Source organism: Odontesthes bonariensis, chromosome 9 (assembly GCF_027942865.1).
Source record: "Odontesthes bonariensis isolate fOdoBon6 chromosome 9, fOdoBon6.hap1, whole genome shotgun sequence".
NCBI classification, from domain to species: Eukaryota; Metazoa; Chordata; class Actinopteri; order Atheriniformes; family Atherinopsidae; genus Odontesthes; species Odontesthes bonariensis.
Window position 1 is genome coordinate 12553340 of NC_134514.1, and position 26333 is coordinate 12579672.

The 26333-nt window shown below is 43.1% G+C and overlaps 1 protein-coding gene across 1 annotated transcript in view; it reads right to left on the reverse strand.

The window, feature by feature from the left end:
- Positions 1-7708: 7708 nt before the first annotated feature.
- The window catches only part of nxn (nucleoredoxin), a 57409-nt gene continuing 38784 nt past the window's right edge, over positions 7709-26333 (reverse strand). Inside the window, exons 2-8 of the mRNA XM_075473167.1 lie at positions 21882-21999; positions 18752-18885; positions 17039-17139; positions 16825-16931; positions 15832-16011; positions 15263-15387; positions 7709-8721 (exon numbers count right to left, since the gene is read on the reverse strand). Coding sequence (XP_075329282.1) covers positions 8539-8721; positions 15263-15387; positions 15832-16011; positions 16825-16931; positions 17039-17139; positions 18752-18885; positions 21882-21999 — 948 coding nt within the window. The 3' untranslated portion in view covers positions 7709-8538. The remainder of the gene's footprint in view (positions 8722-15262; positions 15388-15831; positions 16012-16824; positions 16932-17038; positions 17140-18751; positions 18886-21881; positions 22000-26333) is intronic.

Here is a 26333-nt window from a genome sequence, read left to right on the forward strand (position 1 = left end):
CGCCAACTCACCTGCTGAATTCAACATATTTCTGAACAAAGCATGTCCTGATGCCGGCGAACGAGGTAACCTCATCTACGTCGATGACATCCTCCTCCGTAGCCCCAACCTGGATGCACACATTCAGGAAATCGACCATGTCCTGGGTCAACTCACCACTGCGGGTGCAAAAATATCACTCTCAAAATGTCAGTGGTGCAAAACCAAAGTAGACTACGTCGGTCTCCTAGTAGGACCAAGTGGTGTCGAGCCACAAGTTAACCGCATCCAGGGCATCAGTAACATCAAAGTTCCCTCAAACGTCTCTGAGCTCCGCAGCTTCTTAGGAGTCTGCAACTACTCTCGACAGTTCATTGAGAGCTATGCCGACATAGCAAAACCTCTAACTGAACTACTTAAAAAGGACACACCTTTTATCTGGGCTGGGCCACAACAAAAGGCCATGTCCACCTTAAAAGAAAAACTGTGCACAGCACCATGTTTAAACTACCCTAACTGCGACAAACCATTCCACCTCGAAGTGGGCTTCTCAACTCACTGTTTAAGCGCTGGTCTGTATCAGAAATACGACCAGGATAAGAGAGTAGTGGCGTACGCCAGTAAAACGCTAGCTATACCCGAGCTGAAATATTCTGACTGTGAAAAAGCTCTGCTTGCCACAGTTTGGGCAGTTAAACATTTCTCCAACTACCTTGGAGGCCAAAAGGTCATTGTAGAAACACAACACCAACCTACCACGTTCCTTAACAGCCAACGTATAAGGGATGGAGTTGTAACAAATGCCCGTGTGGCCTCATGGCTAATGGCTCTGCAAAGTTTCGACTTAGAAGTCCGCTACGCGCAGAACAAAAAGAGCCCTCTCGGCACCGATCTTGCTGCATGTCAGAACTGCACTGCAGATACACCCCCACTCTGTGCAATTACAGACAAACCCTCACCTGTAACCAACCTCCACCACCACTACTACGATGAAAACGTGTGTAAAAACATGACTACTGCGTATGTAGATGGGTGCTCTTTCCATCACGACACGGTTACACGAGCAGGTGCAGGCGTCGTTTGGCTCCAAAACAAACCCTATGAACCTCAAAGCTTCCAGCTTGGTTCACAGTCGTCCCAATACGCAGAAGTGGCAGGTGTCCTGATCACGGTACAACTCGCTGCAGAAAAAGGTGTGAAAAACTTATTGATTTGTACTGATTCTAACTACGCTCGTCTCAGTTTCTCTTGCCACCTTGCCACGTGGAAACGCAATGGTTTCCTGACTTCCAGCAGAAAACCTGTGAAAAATAAAGAATTGTTCCTGGCATGTAACCATGCCATTGAGTCCAACGACATGCAGATCTACTGGAAAAAGGTCAGAGGCCACTCACGTGTACCAGGGCAAGACAAAGAACTGAACGATCTAACTGATTCCTTGGCAAAACAGGGAGCGATGCATGGCATCCCCTGGTCACTGGATCCCTCGTGGCTAACCGCAGCCACCGCGGACTCCTCCGAACCACAGATCTGTGTGGTGACGCGTTCCAAAACAAACCCTCCCGCCCAGACATCTAACGATGGATCAGTGTCAGTGGAACCAGCGTTCACCGACACTGACCTGGTCACCCTTCAATCGCTCGACCCTGCCATCAATAAAATGGTGTTGTTCGTGTCTGACGGCTCAAACACACCCTCTGAGTCTGACCTCAATAACATTCCTGATTTAAGGAAACTCTTTGCCACTCGATCAGCCCTGCGGTTGGTCAAAGGTGTCTTAGTTCATGTTTCCGACGCACTCTCTTCACCTGCGTTCGTGGTCCCTCGAAACCAAAGGGGGGTGATGCTTGTGCACGCACACGACCTTCCCGCGGCTGGACACAAAGGTGTCAAAGCAACATACAGCGCGTTAAAACAAGTGGCATACTGGCCAAAAATGAGAAAAGATGTAGCCGACTACATCAAAGGATGCCTTGTGTGTTGCCAGTTTCAGCCGACAAACCCGATACACCGGGCTCCGTTGCAGAGGAGAGGCATCTCATTCCCATGGTCAGACCTCCAAATTGACTGGGTGGGACCTCTCACCAAATCAACCAGAGGCAACAAATACTTCCTCACGGTTACATGTGCATTCACCAAATGGGTAGAATGCCTACCAGCTGCAAACGATACAGCTGAAACTACCGCCTACCTGCTCATGAACCATGTGTTCTCAAGATTCGGCCTTCCGAGTCGTGTCAACTCAGACAGAGGAACACACTTCACGGCAGAAGTCATGCAACAGTTGTGGCAAGCTCTGGGTGTGAAAGCAAACTTTCACATCAGTTATCACCCGCAAGCCTCAGGTCAAGTAGAGCGAGCCAACCGAACTGTGGTGAACATACTCAAGAAGTACGTTGCATCCAACCAACGAGATTGGGATGTGAAATTACCGTTGGTCTTAATGGCCATCAGAGCAACACCACACGAAGCAACGGGAATCTCCCCGTTTGAAATGATGACAGGCAGACAGATGACAATGCCACTGCATCTGCTCTACCAACCAGGTGAAGCCAGTGTAGCAACAGCGTACACCACTCACCAGTACATGAAGGACCTCAGCAGACACCTACAGGTAACCTTTGCATTCGCTCAGAAACACCTGGAAAAATCGGTCGAGGGAAGAAAGAGCTATTATGACCAAAAAGCCTCACAGGAGGAACTCCAAGTGGGGGACAAGGTCTGGTACTACAACTTCACCAAAACCGGTGAACAGACGAGTCACAAGGTTGGAAAGCTGGCCAAAAAGTTCCTTCCTCGATGGACAGGACCCCACCTGATCACCGAAAAACTGTCACCAGTGGTGTATCAGATAAAAATCAGCCAAGGACAGAAAGAAGCCAAGTCCAAATGGGTCCACAGAAACCAAATTAGACCACATAAAAGCTTTAGGGGACCCGCTGAGGACAATAAGGTCCCAGCAGACCCATAAAACCGAGATCCACAAGGGGGGGAGCAAAAGCCTTAACAAAAACGATAAAAGAAAAGAACACAGAGCTCCCTCCTAAACAATATTATTAGCAAGGAACTAAAATCAAAATAGGCAAAACCAGAATAGTTCAAACTAAAATCCGTCTTCCCGATCCGACTGCCTGTCTAATAAAAGCTACTAACACACTAACTGCAAGTGGGGGTGAACTAGCCAACTCTAACCTCCGTCCAACCAAAAGTGTATCAATTTGAAATAAGCCCTAATATCCATCACTGTTTTTCACCAGGATGATGACACTCTGGCTCATACTTGCGACGATGGGACTGGCAACTATTCCCACTTGGACTGAGATCGTTGAACCCGGACCAGACTCCGGAATTGTTCTAATGGAACAACCCGGACTCCTGATCACCAACTGCCGGCTACACACCCAGAAGGTGTATGTCCGGTTCAGTCCTAGTGTGCTGTGCACGAGGAACGTGCCTAGCTCCGCCAAACTGACTTCGTGGGCCGGCGCTCGGTGGAAGAGAGAAGTCATCACTCATGCGGAGGTAGACATCACCCATATGTTGCAACAACTCCAGAAGTTCACCATCACTCAATCAGAACTGAGTGGGGCGAACAGAAGGGAGAAACGCTTCATTGGGGGACTACTGGCAGCCGCATCCGCCGTCGGCTCCCTATTCAGTTTGGGGGCGTCAGCCGTGAATGCCGTAAACATTGCCGCGATAAAGCGTCATATGGGTGAGTTGCAGGGTGAAATCCCGGGCATCCAACAGCAACTAGACTTGCAGAGAGGACAGCTCAGCACGGTGACCAAAACTGTGGAAGGCACGGTCTTGGTTTTGAACTCCCATAGTGAAACCCTGATGAAGACAGTCGCAGCAGAAGACACACTGCTGGGAGTTTTAAAGGTTGATTATGCTCACACACAGCTGGTAACTATGCTCATGTCTGATCTGATAAGAGATGTTAGCTCCTCCGTTGATACTCTAGCTATGGGAAAAATCCCTCCGTACCTAGTGTCGCTAGCCGTAGTACAGGACATTCTGTCCACGGCCACTAGAGAAATTGTTAACCCCTTGCAAGCACATCTAGCTTATACACTAGGCAGCGCAGTCCCCATTCACGTAAATCCCGAAGGCCGCGAAATAGCCTTCCTCATTAATCTTCCCATAGTTACCCTCGACAACATCTACCGACTAAAAGACGTCATCAACGTAGGAATCTGGAAAGGTGAAACCCACGTTAAAGTGCACACACCAACAGTGGTAGCGTACCACGATAGTTCTCCAGATCTCTACCTCGCGCCCAATTTAAAAATGTGCACCCTTACCAGAGACATTCATTATCTCTGCCCCAGCAAACCATTCGTTAGAGACGACACTGGGGGCCTCTGTGGACTTAAACTTCTCACCGAAGACTCCCAGTGCCAAACAACTCTCACACCAAAATACCAAGTAACTAACACCCAAGCAGAAACTGTGGGAAGTCGCTGGTTGGTTAACACTCCAGCGAAGACCGCCACTATTAGTTACGATCAACACGACACGTCTACCAAAATGGAACTACCAAACCGCACATTGTGGGTCACAGTTCCTGAAGGCGCAATCCTTCACATAGGAGACCTGGCCCTTTACCACCTTAATCCTGACCAATACGACGGGGAAATAGAAATCTCCGATTTCTACTCAAAGCAATCCCTGGAGCTTGAGGCAGACACGGTCACTCAACTCCAATTTGAAGGTTTTAAAACCATTGACGTCAGTCCCATAGAGAACGTGCTGAAAGAAATAACCTCCAGCAACAAACCTCCCCGACCAACTATATCCTACTCATGGTCAGGCCCCGACACAGTAACCGCGACTATGGTTGCCCTAGGCTACCTCCTCACCTTCGGAATCGCGTACCTATATTCTCGACGCGCTAACGCCCTCCAGGGCCAAATTAACCTACTCAAATGGACCATGAGACGTAACAAACGTAAGAAGCCAGATCAGGACAAAAACACCACCGATCTAGTGACTTTTGATGAGGAGACAGAATCGGAAGAACCCCGAGTCATATATTCCCCTGCAGTCCACGAACTAGCGAATGAAGTATAACTCTAAGCCAACTTTTCTGTCACCTCTGCCCCTTTTTGATTTTTCTTTGTTACTTAGTCCATTTACCCTTTTATAAAGAATTAGCTAGAAGATAGGTTAGACATTAGTTTCAGGCTACGACTATAGTCCCTTAAGAAACCGTAGTTAAATTCGTTATATCTTTTTATATGTTTTTCTAATTCCATAAGTCTTACAGTAAAATAGTACTACAAGATAGGAAAAGCCAACACAACCACCTCAGAGAACACCTCAGCCTCTTGGACCTGAGACCACTGGGATTACTCCTCCGTGATTCCGAGATCTCCCCAGGACACCTCCAAATCAAGTGGGGGATATGTAGCGTGCTCTCAGGAAAGACAGAGCACAGAGATGTTTACATAAAGATCCAACCTTTCTTGACATCAAGAAACGTACCCTCTTTACGACCCTCTCAACGGATCAGCTCAAAGGAGATAACGGAGCCAGATGTGAGACCAACTAAATGGGGTTCTTTGTTTCCGAGTCTTCTCTCCCCCAGACCAGCTACGAATAATAAATTATGTAGGACACCTCCTGATAAGGGAGCAGATGTAGCCTCAAATGTCCTGCTGGTCCAACCTGAAGGAATGCCACACTTCCCTATTTTCAGAGAGTGAAAATTCCACTATAAACCTCGCTTTCCGTAGACTGAAAGTGTGAAAATCATTACTGGACAAACCTACAGATCATTTTGAAACATTCGCCATTCTTGTACCTTCTTCAATTAGCAAATTATGAAAATTGGATTTAAAAGGGATCCCTCTCGTGGAGCCACAGTGCCCCCCAAAGGACATGGATAACGGACACTTTTCAATATATCAGCCTAAACAACCATGGACAATTTCAACTACGGATGTTAATGTTCTCATTATGTGCAATGCAAAACCTAATAGGGTTTAATTCCACAGGTATTACTCGAACAGCTGCAGATCATTCTAAATTAACAGCAAGCAAAGTTGTCATTACCATTTTTGTCATGATAATATGAAGTATTGTATGCTAATAAGTGTTTCATGCTCATATTTGTGTTTATGCCTGCTTTTATGTGACATTATTGTCTGTTAAGAACATTATATTGTCTAAAATCACTGTCATATGGGTTAAATACGGTATAAGAAAGGAGCAGAATCCCCCCTTTTTGTCTCATGAATTCAGCATGGTCAACCCCCCTTTTTTCCCTTTGGTCAAAAGCCAGCTGAACTCTGATTGGACGAAAGCTGACATGTGACCTCGAGTTTAAAACCCGAGCGCACCAGAGATTCTCGCTCTCATATCTACCATCTTCCCCCTCTTAGCTCGCTCTTACTGCTTACTCTCAAAATCCGCAACTCTGGGACCTCCCTGTGGTCCTCCAAGCCTTGACCACTCCCTTTGTCCCCTAAGCTTATGCTTACAATTTTTGACCTCTTGTAGTCTTATCGCTTGCTCTTAGCTCAACTCTTCTGTCCTCTCTCTATTTTACTCCGTAACTATTAATTCCCATTTTTTTAGACTTCCTTTTTTTTATAAAGTCTGGTCCGATACACGCGAGTGTTTGCTAAATCACACCGCCCGGCCCAAGAAGAACAGCCGACTAAACGTCACCCAGCCGGTCACCAAGGAAACGTGGTCTCCAACAACGACGCCCAGCCGCTGGTAACCAAGGAAACGTGGTCTCCAACAACGACGCCCAGCCGCTGGTAACCAAGGAAACGTGGTCTCCAAGGACTGACGCTCACCTTGTAAATAACCACGATACTCTACGACAAAGTAAGGTGCTGGTTTGAGATCTTTTGAAACCGTGGATAAAGTGAAAACTTTCTCTGGAAGCGACGAATGAACAGACCTACGCGGGCAGAAGACTGTTGGCACAATATCCGTGTTATGAACCAGATTTAGTCACATTTTTGATAGGTAACTCTGTTAATGGCCTGCTCCTTTCTTCCCTATTACCCTTTTTTTTGGTTTCCCCAATAATTCTAATTTCTGTCTCTTTATCAATTGTTTATACCCCTATATACCTGTGCAATGTTGAATAAATGTTTATTTTAAGCCACTTAAGAGTGTCACAGACAGTTACTAAAGCCGGTTACCAATCCAAATAGGACGCACGACTCAGAATGAGACTGATTCTTAAAATAACATACTAGGATTGCAAGATTTTAAACAGTCTTCCTCTTTGGACTGTAACGTAACAAATTAAAATAAAAGAGGTGGTGTCCCAGCTATTTTCGAGGTAAATATTAATTAATAACGTGTCAACGCTACACTCTGTAAAGCCTCTTTTCCCCCCTTCCATAGTGGCATTTCACCTTTTTCCGACTCTTTCCGGACCTTTAAATAGATGCAGTATGGCTTGGGGCATGTCTATTCATTAAAGGGACATGCTTTGTCTTCATCATTTACATCTGCAATCGGACTGTCTATGAAAGTCTGTCAAATCAACATTTAATAATATAAAGAGTGAGATTACAAGTCTTCATCCAAGCTGGAGTGTGCACATATACAGACTTGGTCAATTTAAATGCAGTCTCCTTTAACAAATTGTAGTTCTACTGTAGCTGCTGAGCCCTCAAGTCTCTAAATGCATCTGACAGAGGATGTGGTGAGTGTCTCGTTAACATGAGCTAACTTTATAGATGAAACTTAACAAATCTTCGTGCTTGCCAGTGAATTTTTAATTGTTGTGAGAAGCCATGACTGAAGTAACAGACTATATGGATTTATACATTCAACACTTCTTAAAATACGATTTTTGTGCCTCTAAAATAATAACCTGGCCTCTTGTCATAAGAGGACCTTCACAGAAAATCCTCATAATGACTCTGAGATGAGAACCACCATTAATAACTGGCTAGAGATGATCCGAACACACACAACAAGACACAGGGGCTTTAAAACATCAATGATTGGTCTGTTACAAGCAAGCAGCGTGCTCCTTATTGCGTGTGCACCAGTCATACTGTTTCTTTTATTTAAATAGGATTACAGCTACATCTACTAAGATTTAGACCATCTGCACTTCATTTGAATTACAATTGTAAAAATGCATTTTATTTTTAACATCATTCAGCAAACAAAAGTAACACGGATCTTGCAGACAAAACAGAAAGCAAAGAATCAGCTTAATAAGTAGGTCCACTGGGTAATTCTCTGGTTTTGTCTAGACTTCAGAAATGCTATTGTGTAAAAACTTGTGAGGCCAAAAAACAGACAAAAAAGAAAAACAATCTCCATATATATTACTGTATGGACTATAATCAATGCAAGGCACCACAGGAGAAAGAGAGGACTCCATGGAAAGAGAAAGATGTCTAAAAAAAAAATGTTAAAATGTCAGTAAAAATGAGACATTTCTCTAACAGTCAGCGGGGGAGCTGGGTCAGAACACGGGAAGCTGGGAAGGGTGAGAGGTGTCGCAACGGGTCGGGTTCAGATGACAGAGCGAGTTCCATATAGCATGTCCGATTTCTACTGACTCCCTCTTTAAATGGGCTCTGGTTTGAGCTTTTCAGCCAGGAAATCGTTGACAAACTGCTCCACTACGATTGGCGTGATCTCCTCTACGTCCAGAACGTACTTGGCACGGGCCGACATGTCCAGGATAGTCAGCAGAGGTGCCGCCTCTGGCAGGTTAGTGTAGTCTCGCAGGGAGTCACTTATGTCGTCCTGTGGTGAAAGAGAGAGAAAAAATTCAAAGTGGGATATTGCAGTAATGGCCTTTTCATGAAGTAAAACATTAAGCAGAGACTTTCCCATCTTATTGTGTTCAGCAGCCCATCACTTCTCAATTATTTAGGTTATGACAGCTCTAAGTACTTAAAGGTACAAGGTTTTGGATGTTTTGACTTCCAGCAGTATAAAATTGCAGATTGCAACCAAATGAAATGCTGCTTTTGATGAACCTCAGAGGTTTCATGTCAGAACTAATCTGAAAGGGCTCCTTTTTGGTATCCCTGCTCGATTTCACCTCATCTAAAAAGGGAAGGATTTTGGATCATGGGTGGTTGCCATGGACCCCCACTGAACTATGATTGACCCCTGAAGTACCTCTGTCTGGTTACTGGGGCCTTGAGCCTTTACAGATGAGTAAAAGTTACTAACTGTGGCACTTTAAACACTGCTGCAACAATCTTGTATTTACATCTCGTGGGACATCGCTAATCCAATCTAAATTGTAGCCAACAGTAAACAATGGATGTTTGGTGAAATGTATAGCCTATATCCCTCATTTCTTGGAAAAAAAATCCTTGGTTTGCCCCTGTTTTGGTTATTTAATCAATGCAGGCAGACTAGGCTGCAATCATCCTTAAACCCAAGATCGTGTAACCCTCGGAAATTATGCCACGAGTACGTTTAATGGCAGTTGCTTGAAAATCAGCTCAAGTTAGGAGGGGCCAGCAACATTCGATTAAATTGTAGAGAGGACGAAAGAGCAAAACAAGAGTGAAAGACAGACAAACGACTACAATGGACTCCCCCACAAAGCCAATTTTTGTCCAACATGATTTCTGTCTTTTCCGCAGCAGTGCAAAGGTAAAGGACCAACAAGAACATCAACAACCAAAAGTAATCCAAAGATCAGACTGTTCCACTTCTATCTGAGATTGCCCCCGAAGTGGCAGCAAAATGCTCACTCATTTAGAAGTGAGTTTTTTGGAGCACCAACATGTAGGCGTCACAGAACCATGTTTAACCCCTGAGGCTCAACTGGCCATGACCTGCTGATATGTAATCTGTCAAAAAGGCATGAAAGTATAGATACTTTTTTTTTTTTCTTTTAAAGAATTTCAACTAATTAAGTTGGAATATGAGCACGATCTTCAGGTATAAAAACATCTCCAGGAAATCCCTGTAAACATCAAAAAACAAATGTTTACAGGGCTGCAAGTGATGCAGCTCTGTATGTGTACTGGGGGTGAGCGGCTGCAAAGTGAGGGGAATTTTTTTTTTTTTTACATTGGATCTCATTATCCATGCTGATGTAGCATTTTAATTACTTGGACAAAAATGAAAGTCAATTATGTTTCTCTGAAGACGCTCACTCCAGCTCATCAGCTCAGATTTCAGAAAATGAGGACAGCGCCCTGTACTTGAACTACACGATGCGGTTACCTCATAACATCCCGAACTGCCTGACACCATCTTCACTAATACACACTCCCTAAGACAGTTAAGGTTGAAACTCATCTGTTCTGATGTCATCCTGCAGGCAGCCTGCCCAGAGAAACCAGAGAGTTTCTGCTTAGTCACACATCCTGCTGTGTGGAGAGACGGGAAGGAACCAGGTGGGGGTCCAACAAGATCCCCCGCTTTCTCAGAGCTTTCCCAATCGCATAGCCTTTGAATAGCATATGCAGGAAACCGTTAGATGATACACAGACTCGTGAAGGAGGGTGTTAAAAATAGATTACTGCTGGGCTTAGCTGGAGTCCAGTTTTATTTCTCTGCAGTTATTTTCAAAGACCCTCACCCATGTTCAGCCTGAGGCTTGATGTCACCTTCACCCTTCAACAACTCAAGACTCACAGCTGTAGCCAAAGGTAACAAGAATGAATCACAAACAGGCGGACAGGCACGTAGCAGCTTTCAAACAAGCGCGAGAATGCCATTAATTATTGAGACTGAATAAGAAATTCAGTTTCAGTTCCAGCTGGGAGAACTTCTGCAGCTGGCATTCCTGCCCTCACAGAGATCCATTCTTCTTGTTACAGCTCCAAGTTAAATGGATTTCATGTGCTAAGGTCGAACAGTTCACTGGAGTGCAAACACCTAAAAGTAATAGAATTTTGAACATTCTATGTTAAAAGTACACGTTTCCAAGCATAAATGTTCTGGTACACAAGCCTGTGAATTGTCTGAGGAAGATCCTGTGAATCAAAGTGCTGCCTACTTATAAAGAGAGTTAAATTATTTTGGGGATCTAACAGTGCCGACTTCTTCTCATTCTCATGACCCGATCTCCCCTTGGCTTTGTGTGCTCGGTGGGAGACTCTCAAAGATTAAAGATCAGCTTCATATGGAAAAGATTAAGCTGCGAATGCAGACGTTACGAGAAAAGGCCAGAGGGTGGCACTGCAACAAAGAGCGAGACTTTTGATGGGAGCAGTGCCTCTGATGTCAATACTTTTAGTTAGTGATTTATGCACCTCTTTGTGTTTAGTGCAAACAAAGTCAATGACGAGTGGCTTTGGATGAATTTCCTGCTACATTAAAAACTCAACCACCCCGTCCTCTCAGCTCTTTGTGGTTCTGCTAAATAAAAATCCTCAACTATTCGTGCTAAATAGATCAAACCACACAATCAGCTCTCATGCTTGTCATTGAAAAGCTTGGCAGTGTCCCTACCTAAAAAGGATAAATATGCCAGGAGGATGAAGTCTGTGACCTCTACTTCGCAATACTGCAAAGAGATGGAACAGATGAGCTGCAGTGTGGTATTTTCTCAAAGGCAGCTAACTCCCTCTGAAGTAAGCCCGTTCTATTACGCTGCAAATCACCAAGCACTGAACAGTTAATACTCACAGATGTAAGCCATCAAAGAGGACAGCGTTGTTACCAGTGAAATACTGCTTTTTTTCCCCTCTTACTACAAATAAAAGTCTTCCCTTTCAGGCTCTCTTGCAGCCACATGAAGCGTAGATTATAGATCTTTTGGGCATGCGGTGTGAAGAAGCCACAAAGAGAGAAATTCCACAGTCTCTCACTGTGGCCTTTCCCGCCTCACTGATATGAGAAGATGTAATCTCTGCATCAGTATTTACCTCCATAGGAAGTCATGCATCTTCTTTTGTGTGGCTTTCCTGCTTGTGTAAACTGCTTTTCTTGAGTTGCCGCCATTCCAGAGGCCCCCCGCCCTCTGCAGCTCAGCCCAGAACAAAAAAGACAAAAGGCCTCGCTGCTGCCGCCCACACTCAGTGCGGTGATAAGGCTCAGCATGTGTTCACCGTGTGGAACCTGCTGGGCAATGTCAGGATTATTCTGATTATTGATGCACTGTGGCATTTCACGACGATGACCACCTGATAAAGCCTCAGCTAAGAGCAATAACAAACCTTCCGGTTGGTCTCTAAGCTAGGGCTGCGTTCATCTCTTGGACAAGCCTTGAGGAACGATCATCACGGGCAAATACTGGACGTCAGCACTAACTGCTCAGCTACTAATATCCTACAACATTTACAAGCTACATGAGATCCCTTTCATAATCAAACCTAGCGCTCACAATCACAATGCTGATATTTTGATTTTAAGCAGTTGAATATTTTTTTCCTATTCAGCTAGTTAGTATTAGCATGCTAACAACTACAAACTATGCAGCCCTGAACTCATTAGTTTTGCAAATATTTTTTTATTTTAAGTACTTAAACCTGATAACGGTGCTGGTTAAAAACATTTTAATCCTAAAAGGCAACATTCATCTCTGTAACAAAGTTAGTTATTCAATTCACCCCCTAACAGCAAATATTAAAAAAGGCAGAAAATACCATATTTTGAATATTAAATACAGTCATGTTAAGAGGAAAGTACATTCTCCTTCAGTTCCAAAGGAGTGTACATAGCAGGATATAATAAAAATAAATAAATCATCAGATCCTTACTAGGTCTTAAAATTAAGTAAATACAACCTCAAATGAACAACACATGACATAATACACAGTGTCATTATTTACTTAACAGAAGCAATATTTGAAAAACTAAGTACATCCCATGATCCACCTTTAGCAGCAATAATGAAGTAATTGTTTTCTGTATGATATCAGTCCACGCTGTTCAGTTCATTGAAGTTTGCAGCCATTAAGTCCTACCATAGAATTTCAGTTAAGCTGAGGTCTGGACCTTTATTGACTCTTTGCAACACTGATTCTTTACATTTTCAGCCATTGTGTTTTCGATTTGCTTAGGTGCTTGGGATCACTTTTCTGCCTCATATGTGACTCTACAATACTTTGGTATACAGAGGAGTTCAGGGTCCACTCAATGACTGCAAGGTGCCCAGGTCACATATGGGTGGTCTTACTTTTTCCACACGCCTTTTTTTAGTGCACCCTGAACTGGAACTGGAGATGAACATGCTGACTTTTTCACATGTCTGTAATCTGGTGTTTATTTCTTTTATCACGGTTTGTTCTCTGAAACATCAAAAAGAATGAAAAATACAATTCGGTGAATGCTGATGCCCAAACTAATGCCATCAGCCGTCTTCTCCATCGATTCCAAAAGACTAAATGTGGCACAAATGTGAGATCGAGTTAGAGCTTGGAACTTTTAGGGATGTAGAATTTTTGTGAGAAGAAAAGACAAGTGATTGTTGCTGACACCAAATCATTTCAGCTCCAACAGTAAACCTGACTGTGTTGCTGGAGGAAGGCGGTGCCCCAAATCACGACAATCTATCAAACTGTTGCTGAAACCTTTGATTTATTAGCACTCATGTGAACCTCATGGTGGCACTAGAGGTAAGGTAAGTACATCACAAATACCAGAGGCCGTCAAAAATGCACATCACTTATCCAATAATTGTGTAATTTCTTGTGTACACACAGTAAAAATAAAGAAAATATCTTATATTTTGAATTTATAAAGCAGTACACCACTCTGTGGCGAATGTTTATTTTTTTTTTTACAGTAGGGTAAGAAGATCTGGTGTCATTCGTCTCAGCCCAGCCTCTCCCTAAGAAACTGCCAGCATACTGCCGTCTCATGGACACAGAAAACCCAGCTGCTGACTTGGCAGTGAAGTGTGCGAGTACCAGGGCAAACCCAGGCCAAGGTGAAGGAGTCCGGGCCCAGAGCCTGGAAGCTCCACTGAATCCCTAAAATGGGAAGTGATATCCAACTGTGAACCCAATCTGGAAATGAAACCTGGTGATTTCGTCGAAAGCTAAGCTACAGCCAGGAAATTCTACCTGCACTACATGGATATAAAAATATATGGCTCTGCATGTGTGCCACAAGGGAAACAAAGCAAACACAGACTACCGCTAACACGAGAAGCTCCTGAATTACTACAAGCTTCAGCGCAACAATGTTTCTTTGTGTTTGGTCAAATAAAAATTGGCACAAAGACAATGAAGCCCTAATGTTGTCGTGACGGCCTTCATCTTTCTGAAAATCTGAGCATTTTCTCGCTCCGTGTTCGTGTGTCACTGACATTTCAAGGCTGATATTGGAGCGGAGCAGTCAGGGTGGTGCTGACAGCACATGTGCGAGCCCCGCGGCCGAAACCTGAGCCTGCTTTTTTAGTACGTGACACAAGAAACCTGCGCTGTTCTCCCAGATGGCTGGGCAGAGGGAGATCTGGGAGGAAGGCATGCTGGAGGGCAGAGAACAGGGGGACTGAGGAGAGAGGTAGCTAAGCTGGTAATTATGTGTGCTGTTGCTGCTAACACCACCAGCTCTGGAAAGGTCGCCACAGAGCAACACGAGATAAGATAAGTTCTGAAAACTCAATGGTTCATCCCACGAAGGGAAAATGTAAGAGATACAGCAGGAGATGGGAGGGTGATTTGAAGGAGAGAGCTGGCTGTAAAGCTCCGGGTCTACACAGGAGAACAGAGACAAGCGGCTGAATTGTGGATCATGGATAGGACTGAGTGTCTATGCTGAAGGTTCAAACAGAGCGTCGAATAATGCCATTTCAACAGGATCTTTACCATAAGATTGTTGTTTCCGCTGTTCGGTGTCTGCTCGACCACATGTGTAATTTGAAGTGTGATTGGAAGCCGTTTACGAATTTAAAAAAAAGTTTTAAAAACTGACGACCCGCTCAGCAACACTCAGCAGACACAGTACTTACGTGCTTAACTAACAAACGGAACATTTAACAACAAATGATCCAGATATTGACCCACATCTGCTGTTCTGGCTAATTTAGCAGCAATCTCACCAGTACATACTTTGCCTGCAAATTTTAAACAAGGAGGAACTATAAGAGACTTTGTAACTCAAGTACTGAATCCTTTTTTCCTTCACCAAAGACCGGGAGCTGATAGATAAAAGTCTGGAGCAAAGATGAGTGGGTTGAATTGAAGTAAAACTGTGAAGGACACAATGGTCATGAAATGATGCACAAGGGGAAAAGCATAAAGCCCCAGAGCAGGTGGATCTAATTTATTGAGTGTCTTTGCTCATTACAAGAGAAAATGACCATTCTTTAAAATCACATCGGAAATCTTTATTTATGTTTCATGTTTAGAGCAGCCTATCTCACCTCTCCAGCCACAAAGAACAGCAGCGGCGTCTCCTCCTCCTTGGCTTTATACTTGGCCATGAGCTTCTCCGCTATTGGCTGAATCAACTCCTTGGCTGGCTCCAGCTCACCTTCCTCCTCTGCATCTGAATAAAAGAAGGAGGGAACAAAAAATAATGTAAAAAAAAAAAAACAACAACTGGTGCACAGGTGGGTAAAAAGAGATGAGAACACTACACAGATGGTCTCCATCTTGTTTTGCACTTTGATTTGACCTCAAGATTTCTGGGGCCTCTCACATTTTGAGGGTCATCGCTGTGAATCCTCCTAATCTTTTCTCAGTTCTATAATGTCATCAAATCTGCTTTGCATTCTTGTCAAAGAATGGCTTCGATCTACTGGAAAACATATGTTCACACTTTCCACATTAACACACAGATTTGTAAATGCTACAAACATCTCTGGAACTCCTAGACACAATTTTTTTTCCACACAGTCTGACATTCAGTATCCGCTCACAGTAAATGCCATTTCATTATGTCAGAGCCCCATGTGGAGCCAAACTGCATCATAAATCCCCATCTACTGACCCACAAACAGGACGAGGCAGGGCCCCTCGTGGAGCTGCACAGCGTTGGACTCGCTCAGCTCAAGCACAGGCCGGGGGTGCCAGGGGAAGAGCCGGCACTCTGGGTCGTTCAGCACCTCCACCCGGCCCTGCCGTGTGATCACGTGACCCTCTGTGTCCAACAGAATCAGCGTGGGAATACCTGGAGAGAGAAAGATGAAGAGAGTGGGATGTGAGAGGAAGACAAACAGAGGAGGGGAGGAAATGGGCAAGACTGTGAAAGTTAGTTTGGGTCATTTCCACCAATTATTGCTTCGTGATGCAGATGTTTCCCTCTCCCACTGAGATTTTATTTGCTTTGTGGAATCTCTTTACCTTTTAGATGACTTTCCCCACTCTAGAGGTGAAAAAGTCAGAGCTAATGTTTTTTTTTTTTTTTTTTTTTTTTTTTTTTAAATCAGAACGTTTTGGCCCCCACCATCCTTCTGATTACATTCTCCTCACCTTATTAGCAGCCTTATCAGAAACAGACACCATCAGCCAGCTAGCTGTGCATGAGTCAGTGTGTTCCTGTCTGCGCATGTGGACTGAGGTCTGCAGAGGTGGAGGCGTTCATGGACTGCAGGGGTTTGAGTGCAGGAGGGGCGCAGTGTTGACTCGTCCTCTGTGCATTCCTCGCATTCTTTGCAGGACAGACCGAGAGCCAGCCCCAGCTAACTTCATTCACAGTCCTCTGCACAGGCACGGTGGAGGGAATTGGGAGAAAAGAGCAAGGCACTGAGGCGCTGCACTTCAGCAGCCAGTGAGACAGTAAACTTGATAACCAGCCCACATTCCTCAGGCTGCAGGGCAATCTGAGATGCTATTTGCCTGCCTGATGCAGAGAGCTGTCAGCCATTGTGCCAGTGTTTCAGTTTGTGACATAACTTAGTTAGGCAGGGATAGAAAAAAAAAACAAATCTACTCTTCGCTTGAAGCTCTGAGGCATTATGAGGAGGATGCGGCTGTGAAATACCTTGTATTCCATAGAGTCTGTTGAGCCGTGATCTCCGAGCCTCATCTGAATATGGCACCGCCAACCATGGCATCTCGCTGAAGTACTGCTTAAAGGACTCCTCCGACCTAGAAAGGCAGAAAAGCACCAAAAAGCAAGACAACAGATGAAAGAAAATGAGTATTTACTTTCTTGACAGCCCGAGACAAAAACTGTACATCACAGCCAATCTCACCTGTCAGCGCTGACAAACACAATCTCAAACTTTTGCCCCGACTCTTTGATGGTACGATAGGATTCTACCAAAACCCGGGTCAAGCTGCGGCATGGTGGACACTATAAGAGACAAACGGAGGAGAAATGACTAAATGTGATATGTTGCTGCAGCAGCTTTCCTTGCTGGGGTATTTCCCTACGCTTTCCCTCTGTTTGTCACCAAACACCTTTCCACAAACTGCCAATTCTCCCTTGTTTTGTATCCAACTGCTTTAAAACCCAAAGTATTGCAGCACTAATCCTGCTGCCATACTCTAGATTAGGAAAATATTTGCTCTGCTGTGTGTGCTTGGGGAGGCCACATTCTATCCAGGCCGAGGGAGGGGAGGCGGGCCTGGCATGAGGGTGACATCAGAGTGATGCCAGCAGGAAGAAAAACAGACCAACCTTATCTCCAAACCTCTTTCCCATGCTCCGTGTGTTGCCCAATGATATTTATTCTCTTCTGAACAGATGGTAAAATAGAACAAAAATGGTTATAATTTGCACGAGACAATTTGGAGAAGATATGCAGTTCAGTCTGCTTTAATAACTTTTGTAAGAGAGGTACAATTGAGTACTTATTCTCTCAGTTTGCTCATTTTCTCATTTCCTGGTAATCTTGGATTTGTTGGCCACTAGAAACTGTAATCACAACACTGATGTTTTCACTTTAATAAGTAGATATGGCAGGTTAGTTACTTGTTAAGCTTGAGCATCTTTTTCATACGTTTTAGTATATTAAGATATTTTTGTTTGTTATAATAATGCATCATATTCTGTAAAGCCTAATTAGGTGCAGGCAATCCAAGCTTCTACTCGATACAGCGTGTTACGCTCTGTGATTTATCCACAGCAACACAAAGGGACAGTGCTATGACAGTGTGAAGCACAAAGCCTTGATTACCACTTGGTGATTGGTGATTATCAACAGACTCATTCACACTTTATATTGTGTTCTTTTTGTCCACAACAGAGTAGTGTCAGTGCAATTATTTTATTATGCCGTCTATTTTGGGCTTTTGTTTCTTGTGGCTAAAGTTACAAAAGCTAAAAAAAAAAATAGAATATAGAAAAATTCAGGTCACATGTCTGTCTGGCAAGGGCCATTTCAGGTCCCCGTGAACACTGAGGGGAAAAGAAATATATAAACAGAGGTGCTGGTGTTTCAGGTCTGTAAAATGACTTTTATAGCAGATAGATTTACAGAAGTAACCAGAAGTAACCAAGAGTAACGTGGTGTAAAAACACAAATGACACAAATAAACTCCTGGAATGGCCTTTGTGACTTGTCGTTTTCAGTGTTTAATGAGTTTGGGGTGCGAGCCAGCACATTATGGCGTCAGCATGCTGAGTCGGCGGTATCTGAGGCTGCACCTCTGGCAGCTGTTGGGCTGACTGGCCTTTGACGCATGTGCTGCATCTCATCAGTTACAGTTAGCTGACAATTTAGCTGATCATCGGTGAGTCATGATCCAGATGTGGTGGCAAAAAGATTGATGGAGACAGTTAACCACTGTCAAACACAATTGCCTCCACTTTCCTGCTGATATCTCTTATCATGCTCTGCCCCTTCCTGCTCTGCTCTGCCCCTTCCTCTCTTCAGCGTCTCAGTGTATTCACATAGTTAACAGGCCTGGAAAGTAAAAACCGGAGTCCTCTTTGTTCCCTTTTTCCCTCTCTTTACACTCACCCAGTGTGCGGAGAAATACACTCCCACGTAGTGTCCCTCCAGAGAGCTGCCGTCTGTTGTCTGCCTGTTGTTCCTGAGCAGAGGCCCTGCCACCACCTCCGCAAATGGCTTCGGCCCCCAGGGAAACTCCAGGCCTGAGAGAGGGAAGGGAAGTGGAGGTGCGCAATGAAAGGGGGAACATGGGCAGAAAAACAAGAGATCATAGCCACAGCTCTGCTTTGACTTAAATGCTAATGTTAAAAAAAAAAAATTCAACAATTAACAGGTGCAACTGACACTGGATCACGACAATCCGTCTAATAATTGTGCAGATATTTAGCTCAAAGCGTTAAGCTCATAGTTTAACTTGCAGAGCGAGATATTGGGAATTTCCTGGGAGTTTCAGCCATTACCAAATTGTCTTTATTCTTAAAGCTACTTAGATATTTAAATCTAGACGAAAGAGTTGAGCCACTTGCATGGCTCAAAATCATTCTTCAGTAGGTGAAAGCCCCATTGACACTTATTGTCTGCACATATCAGACTTTTTTTCCCCTAATATCTGCTTTTAAGAAGGGACACCTTGAACACACACGCACACGCACAAAAATGGTTTTAATGAATACTAAAAGCTAAGAGTCTCACACAAACGAAGGGTGCCAGAAATGCTTCCCTCCTGCTCTCTTTCACACTTTCTATTTCGTTTTCTTTGTTCTGGTCCTGGTCTGGAGATGCATTTGGTACAGCCGAATTTAAGAGGAGGTAATTATGAATAAAACCTTGTATGGTAGCTTCATGGTGGCCTCTTTATGTGAGCGTGGTTGTCAAGGGCTTCATTAGGCAGGGATGATGTGTCTGCACCGTGTAGGCATGGCCTTTCATTGTTGTCTTGATTATAAAAGTGTACTCCATCTTTACGCTTCAGGCTAGTCTGCCGCCACTCAAGTCAGGCCTTTCATTGAGAGTGAAAGGAAGAGGGTCCTGAATTGCTCACCCACCCCTTTCAGTCTCAGTGTATGACAAACCTTCCACTGCCCGTTTCCTCTCTGAACTGCGGCGGCTGGAAATGAACTAACTTGTATTGGTCAAATACAGAAAAACAGGAAAAGAATCCCGATGTGATAACATTATAAAACTGTTCAAAAAAAAATCTAAGCCTTATTTTTATTTCTTTGTCTTCGTTAGGAAAGTACAATCACACATTTCTTATCTCCCCACATCCACTTTGGAAGGGTGTATAATAGGTGGTGGAAATATTCCGAGTAGCTTGCATTGCTTTAATAAGACTGACAGAAAAATCTGTCCAAATTCTCATACAAAACTCATCCCGCATCACTGTTTTCCCAGCCAAAGTGCTGCTCTTCTCCCTTTTCACTACTGACCGACTGCACACACTGTTTTTTTTTTTTAATTTCAAGCTGACCAAACAGGGAACGAAGAGGAGGCGTTTTAAAACATTTAGATTTTCTCAGCCTCCGAGGACGCCCGCAGTACAGGAGAGGAAAGCGAGCCCACTCTTGTTAATTCTGCATCTCCACTTCAAAGTGCAGAAATGATAGGTTTTGCTTATGAGGGACTGAAACATGGACACACTATAATATCCATGGAGACCGTAATTATAGCTGTATCAACTCAAACAAGGGGAAAAAGTTAAAAGGAAAGGCTTCAGCCAAATGCTGACTGATATGAGAGTAATATCTCCACAGTGGATATCCTCAGTTACAGCACCCTTTATTTTACTTATTTATATATACCCAAGCTGTGTGATACAGTGTGGCAGGTTAGATACTGCGCTTTTAGTTGCATTAGTTGCGCTATTTAGAGTGCTGCAAAAGTTATCATTCCTTGCGATTCTGTGGCTCATAGTCCCGTCCCTGAGTATGAACAGTTGCTGCGTAGCTAATAATGTATATTTAGCCTGCAACTAAAACCTCAGTCAAACTTCCACCGAAAAGACAACAGGAGGCAAATGAAAATGTCAGATCTGTGAGGATGATGGGCAGAGTGATGCTATTCAGCCTTGCTGCCCGTTTGTCCCATTAGTGGTTTGTGGTTCTCCATTGAAACAATCAGCAGTACCCCGAAAAACACATGAAACCGCCCGGAAAAGGAATTTTTAAAGTGTGTTACATCATCTCTGTGTTATGTCTGAATGCATGTGCAGAGCCAGCAAGGCAAACACTAATGCCCATATGGAGTTGGCAACGTGGAAAAAAGCGGAGCCCTCAGGGGATTTGAGCCATTGTTGAACTATGAGTAAAATGGCCAAAAAAAAAAAAAAAATTTAAAAAAAAAAAGATGAAAACCTTTTTCAGGCTGTCATAATACCCTCCAAAAGACCTTATGAAACATTATCAATTTTGGCTAATAACGTTTGTAATGTCTGGAGGGATTATTGAATTTTATCTCTTTGGCATTTAGGAAACCAACAAAAACCTGGAGTATACAACATCTGCACTATTTACACAGGACTGAATGACTCACTGTCTTTTTGCACGAGGCTGAAATTACAACACATTCATGGTGTGAATAGAATAAAAACATAACCGTTACATATTTACTCATGCTGTAAACATATATTCTATATTTACAGTACATTTTCCGCAAGATTTTCCATGGCTTGAGATTTTAATTACACACCGTTTTACACCAAACTGGAGAATCTGCAACAGCCGTTGTGCTTAGCACTAATAATGCACATTAACACACCCTTTCTTTTAATAAGCTTCCAGGCATTTAGATGGCACTTTGAATCCGTCTCACATCCAAGTTGTTGATTCTTGTATTGTACATTGTTTAATGGGAGACCATAACAGTAGACAGTCTCATGTGAAGCCACAGTGGGTGATTTGGAGTGTTACCCACAGCCTTGAGCGACTGAAGAGTGCTATTCACCAAGAATGAAGGATTATACAGATATGACAGACAAGAAGTGTGGGAAAAGCATAAACAGTGTTCTGTCCTCATGACCTTTAAATGTTCCCCTGTTAGCACAATAAAAAGTGTTGTTTTTTTAAGGGTTGAATAATTGGTGGTTAGGGTTACGGTTAACCATTCAGTAAAGAGGATTAAGGTCTCAGCTTGAGGTTAGCAAGAAGGCTTCCCAAATATTATGTTGAGTGCATCTGTGGCTGTAGAAATTTGATCTCACCTTTTGGGTCATCTCTGACCACCAGAAGACCATTTCTACACACAACCTTCCCCGTGGCTGAATCCACAAACACCAGAGATGGGATGCTGGTCACCTTGTACTTGTTCCACAGCTTCATCTGTAGAGGGAAAAGCATGGGAGAGGTTGGATAATGTGGTTGGTAAAGACCACAGGAAACAGCAGGTTGCGTTCATTTCAATTTCAACACTGGAGAAACAGCTTTAGCTCTGCTGCGTGTTCACAAGAAACGTTACAGTAGGAACAAAAGTCACCCAAGTACTACATGCATTTTATTGGACAAAGAGTGACTCTGCTGGTTAAAGGAGAAGCATGGGACTAAGAACAAAACCAGCCCTGAGTAGAATTAACAGAGGGCGGGAAGCACACTGCTGGATTTAACAGAGAGCTGCATTAATAAATAGTAAAGTAAAAGTATGTGGTTTATAGGATTCATTCTTTGATGGGCATGTATGAACACTAATTGGCCTTAAATCTAACCATAATACTTTCTAAATGACAAGATTATATTAAAACAGCCTAATAAAGCCAGAGAAGACACTTTATAGAGAAAAAAAAAGCTATTCATGAACTATTCATAGAGTTCAGCTATCAGCACACTTCTTAACATCAAAGAGCAGATAAATCATTTCTGAGACTCACTCTCCACATCAGAGGCAGATTCTTAGCCCAAGAACTGAATACAACCATATAAAGAGCAGCAACTGGCATCATGTAGTGAAAATGGTACTTTACACAAAAACCAGAGACAAACTTTGCAAATTTTGAAGAAGAAAAACAAAGATACACTGCGTTTTATTCTCTTTTTATTGAACAGACTCCTCGTACAATTACTGGATCAAAATGTCTAAAATGATGCTTTGTACACCTGCTGTCTAAAGGCAAACGCTCCTGTTCGTGTAATATCATTATTCCCAGTGTCTCAGTTACTCTACATGGCTTTCAGTTAAACTAAGTGAGCACTGCTTTCCATGGGGCTCAGCAAAGTAAACATCTGTGGCTACTGTTGAGCTCCAGGTGGATGGAAACCTTTTTGTTGCTTGTTTGTACAATGACTTCACTGCACAAAGACATGTAGATTTAATAAGAGCAGAACACTTGCACACAGCCTGTTTTACTCATATTGTGAGCTTTCCCTTTTGCGAGTGTGTGTGACAGCTACAGAGGTCAACCACAGATCCTCTCTGACAACAGAGCGCAGACGGCCTGTCCCATGGACAAGACGATCCGGAACCTCCTGACTACATTGGTCTGGAGAATTCTCAAAAGCAAACTTCAGCGTCTGCCTCAGTCAACAGTTTTACCACATGCTTCATGCTTCTCTGGAAACCCAATCTGTGCTCATAAATTGATGGGGTTAGGGGCATCGACTGTGACTGTCTCTGAAAGCCAACAGTCCAACACTGCATCTGTGCAACTAAATGGCCTGCTGGATTTAACCGAAGGCGTTTGTGAGCAACAATAGAAATAAGCCGAGTGATACGTGGCTAGTTCTGCAATAACACTATCATGACAGGAAATATACCCCGTTACCGGCCACGCTGAAGGCATACTGTCAAGCGAATGAATGACAACTTCGAGAGAGAAAGAGTCAGTGTCACATCTCATATTTGTAGTAAGGCAAACCTACACTCACTGCAGATCTGACTTTTTAGATACAAATATTAATAATGATAAGCCGTTAAAACAACCAAAAATAGAAATAACCAAACCTATAACCCCATGACGGGCCTTTTCATTCTCTCAGACTATGTTAAAATAACTGAAGTTCTGTGACACTTACTGGAAAAAACAGTAAAGCTAAAAGAAAATGACATGGAAACAGTGACTTGTGTAACTGAAGTGTTGTTACCACCATGCTGAGAAGCCCGAGATGTAAAATCTTTTCAGGGTTTAGATATGCCCTGCTGAATTCAGACTAGAAAAATTGCTTTCTTAATACAAAACGTGCAAGACCTAGAGTAAAACAAACAAATGTCAACTGCTTTTCAGCACCTTCACAGGAAAGCATTTGGGGTTGATAGTTAGGGTAGTACAGGGGGAATTCTCCCATGTGTGGTAGCTACTTATTTTACTTGCAACTTCAAAAACTGCCTCCAGAAGAGCACTTAAGCCCTACTTATTGCTATTTTTCGTCCTTGTGAAAACATGAAGATCATAAGCCACATGTCCCCAAACACCTTTTCTTATTGCATCACAGCCTGTATATTATATATATATATAGTATATGTTCAGACAATGACAACAAAGCGTCACATGACATGTTGCTAAAAAATAATTAAATAAATTCACATATCTTAGCATATAGCATATAATCATGCTGTCAATTCTGCTCCGAGTCCTTTCTTAATAAACAGCTTCAGCAGTAATGAAGGGGTGTTAAAGACATTTCTGTCATTTGATGAATGCGTTTCTGATGTATGTGGTGCAGAAAAAAAAAATGGAGGAACAATTTGACAAATTGGGACCTATTGCTTTCTTGCCAAGACTTACATGAAATGGACTAATATCACTCTCATATCTGCAAAAGAACTATCAAGCAAAGGTGACCTGCCAGTTAGCTTAGCTCTGTTAAAAGACAGCAAAAACCCCTTACTTGAAATATTTTGGTAAATTACACAAATAAACCCACAACTGCAGAGCTTTAGATGTGTTTTAGATCTTGAATTTAAACAATGTCCCGTTTCCTGACTTTATGCTGATCTCAAATGCTACCTAGCTTTATGTTCACTCTACAGAAGCAAACAAAAGCAAACAATGACTTAGTATTTTCATTGATGAATGGGAAACCAGCACTTCCTTGGTTGAGAAAACATTAAGCTAAATAACCAACAATGCAAACAATAGTGTGTTACCAGTCTTTATGTATGCTTTAGGCTACTGATGTGTGAAATTGTACATTTATTTAGGAGCAGAGGCCAATTATCATGTAAACTGACGGAATATTCAGTGCATCAAAACTGCATGCCAGTGAATGGATTCCTCTAAAATAGGCTATTCATTATCAATATCTACAGAGTATGTAGCAACAGAGCCAAGCGGGAGGTTTGGCTGTATCATTACATACCAGTTAAACTATGCCAATAACCCTTGTATGGAGGTCACAAACTGTTCAGACTCTAGGGGGTTGGAAATCTGTAGGCCTACTAAGAATCCATTTACTCTCCTAGACATGCAAACATTGGCCCCACACTACGTGCACTGCTCATCATACTAATTGGATCACGCATGGCTGCGGATCCATATCCAGAAGCAAGCAAATCAGCCCACTGTGGGACCTGTGCGTGTGGAGATACCAGGGTTGAAAATCCTTCACTGATCAAAGGAAATGCTGATTCTTTTTAGAGGCTGCTTGGTGGGATCATTGACTGCATTCATTTACTACCCAGAGCCTGTTAGAGGGGGAATGAGGAAGAGAAGAAAAAAAAAAAGAAAAAAAAAAGCCGGGGAACAACCCCAATTCCTGTACACTGTATCCTTTCCATGTTAGATGTCAGGCGTGGCGATTGCTTTCATGCTTCTTTGCATCGCTACACTTTATGGCTACATTTTGAACTTTAAAAGAAGGTTAGCTTAGGTGGAGAACCCCAACAGTCTGTGCAATGAAACTGAAAGCCACACACATCTGCTTCAGCTTTGGCTCAGTCCCTTTTGAAATGCCTATCGCTTGTCCTGCAATAAAATTCTGCCTCTGTCAGTCACCAGGGGCTCCCCACAGTGGCTGTAGAGTGGTGAGTGTCTCTCAGTTGAGAGATAGAGAGACAGAGAAAGAATGTGTGTGGAAGAAGTTTCCTCACTCAACATTCCCAATTCATAAATGATTGTCTGAGCCTTATCTCCTCACAGATCAGCTTTTACTGGACCGGTGTGGCCTGAGGCGTCAGCCAGACGCTCCCATTGCTGCTTCACTACAACAGTGCCGCTACAAAGGAAAGTGAGCCCTTTACAACTAATGAGATGAGAGGTATCCTGCTGTGGTGCTGATAACAGCTCACTCCTTTATCTTTGCATATTATATGGAGGGACAAATGCTGATAATCCAATTGATGCCTTAAAGAGAGAGAGAATAAAAAAAAAAAAAAGAACTCTAGCAAAGAAGATTTGTGGAATTTAATTTAACCTAGTTATGAATTCTCTGTGGCATTTATAACCGGCAGAAAAATGCCAAATATTAGCTCTTCAATCATTTCAAGGAGTATTTATTGAAACAGTTTACCACACTAACTTTGATTCAAGTCTTTAGAGGAGAGTTTTGCTGCACAATCAAGTGATCAATACATTTCCACTGATATTGTATGAAGGCATTTGCTGGGAGATTGTCTGATGGACTAACCAACCCCCTCAAGACATGTTCAACACACACATTTGTCTTTTATTAGGGCTTTTTGAAAACATTTTTTATTGAAAGTGCCTGCAGGTGGTGTGATCTCTGAC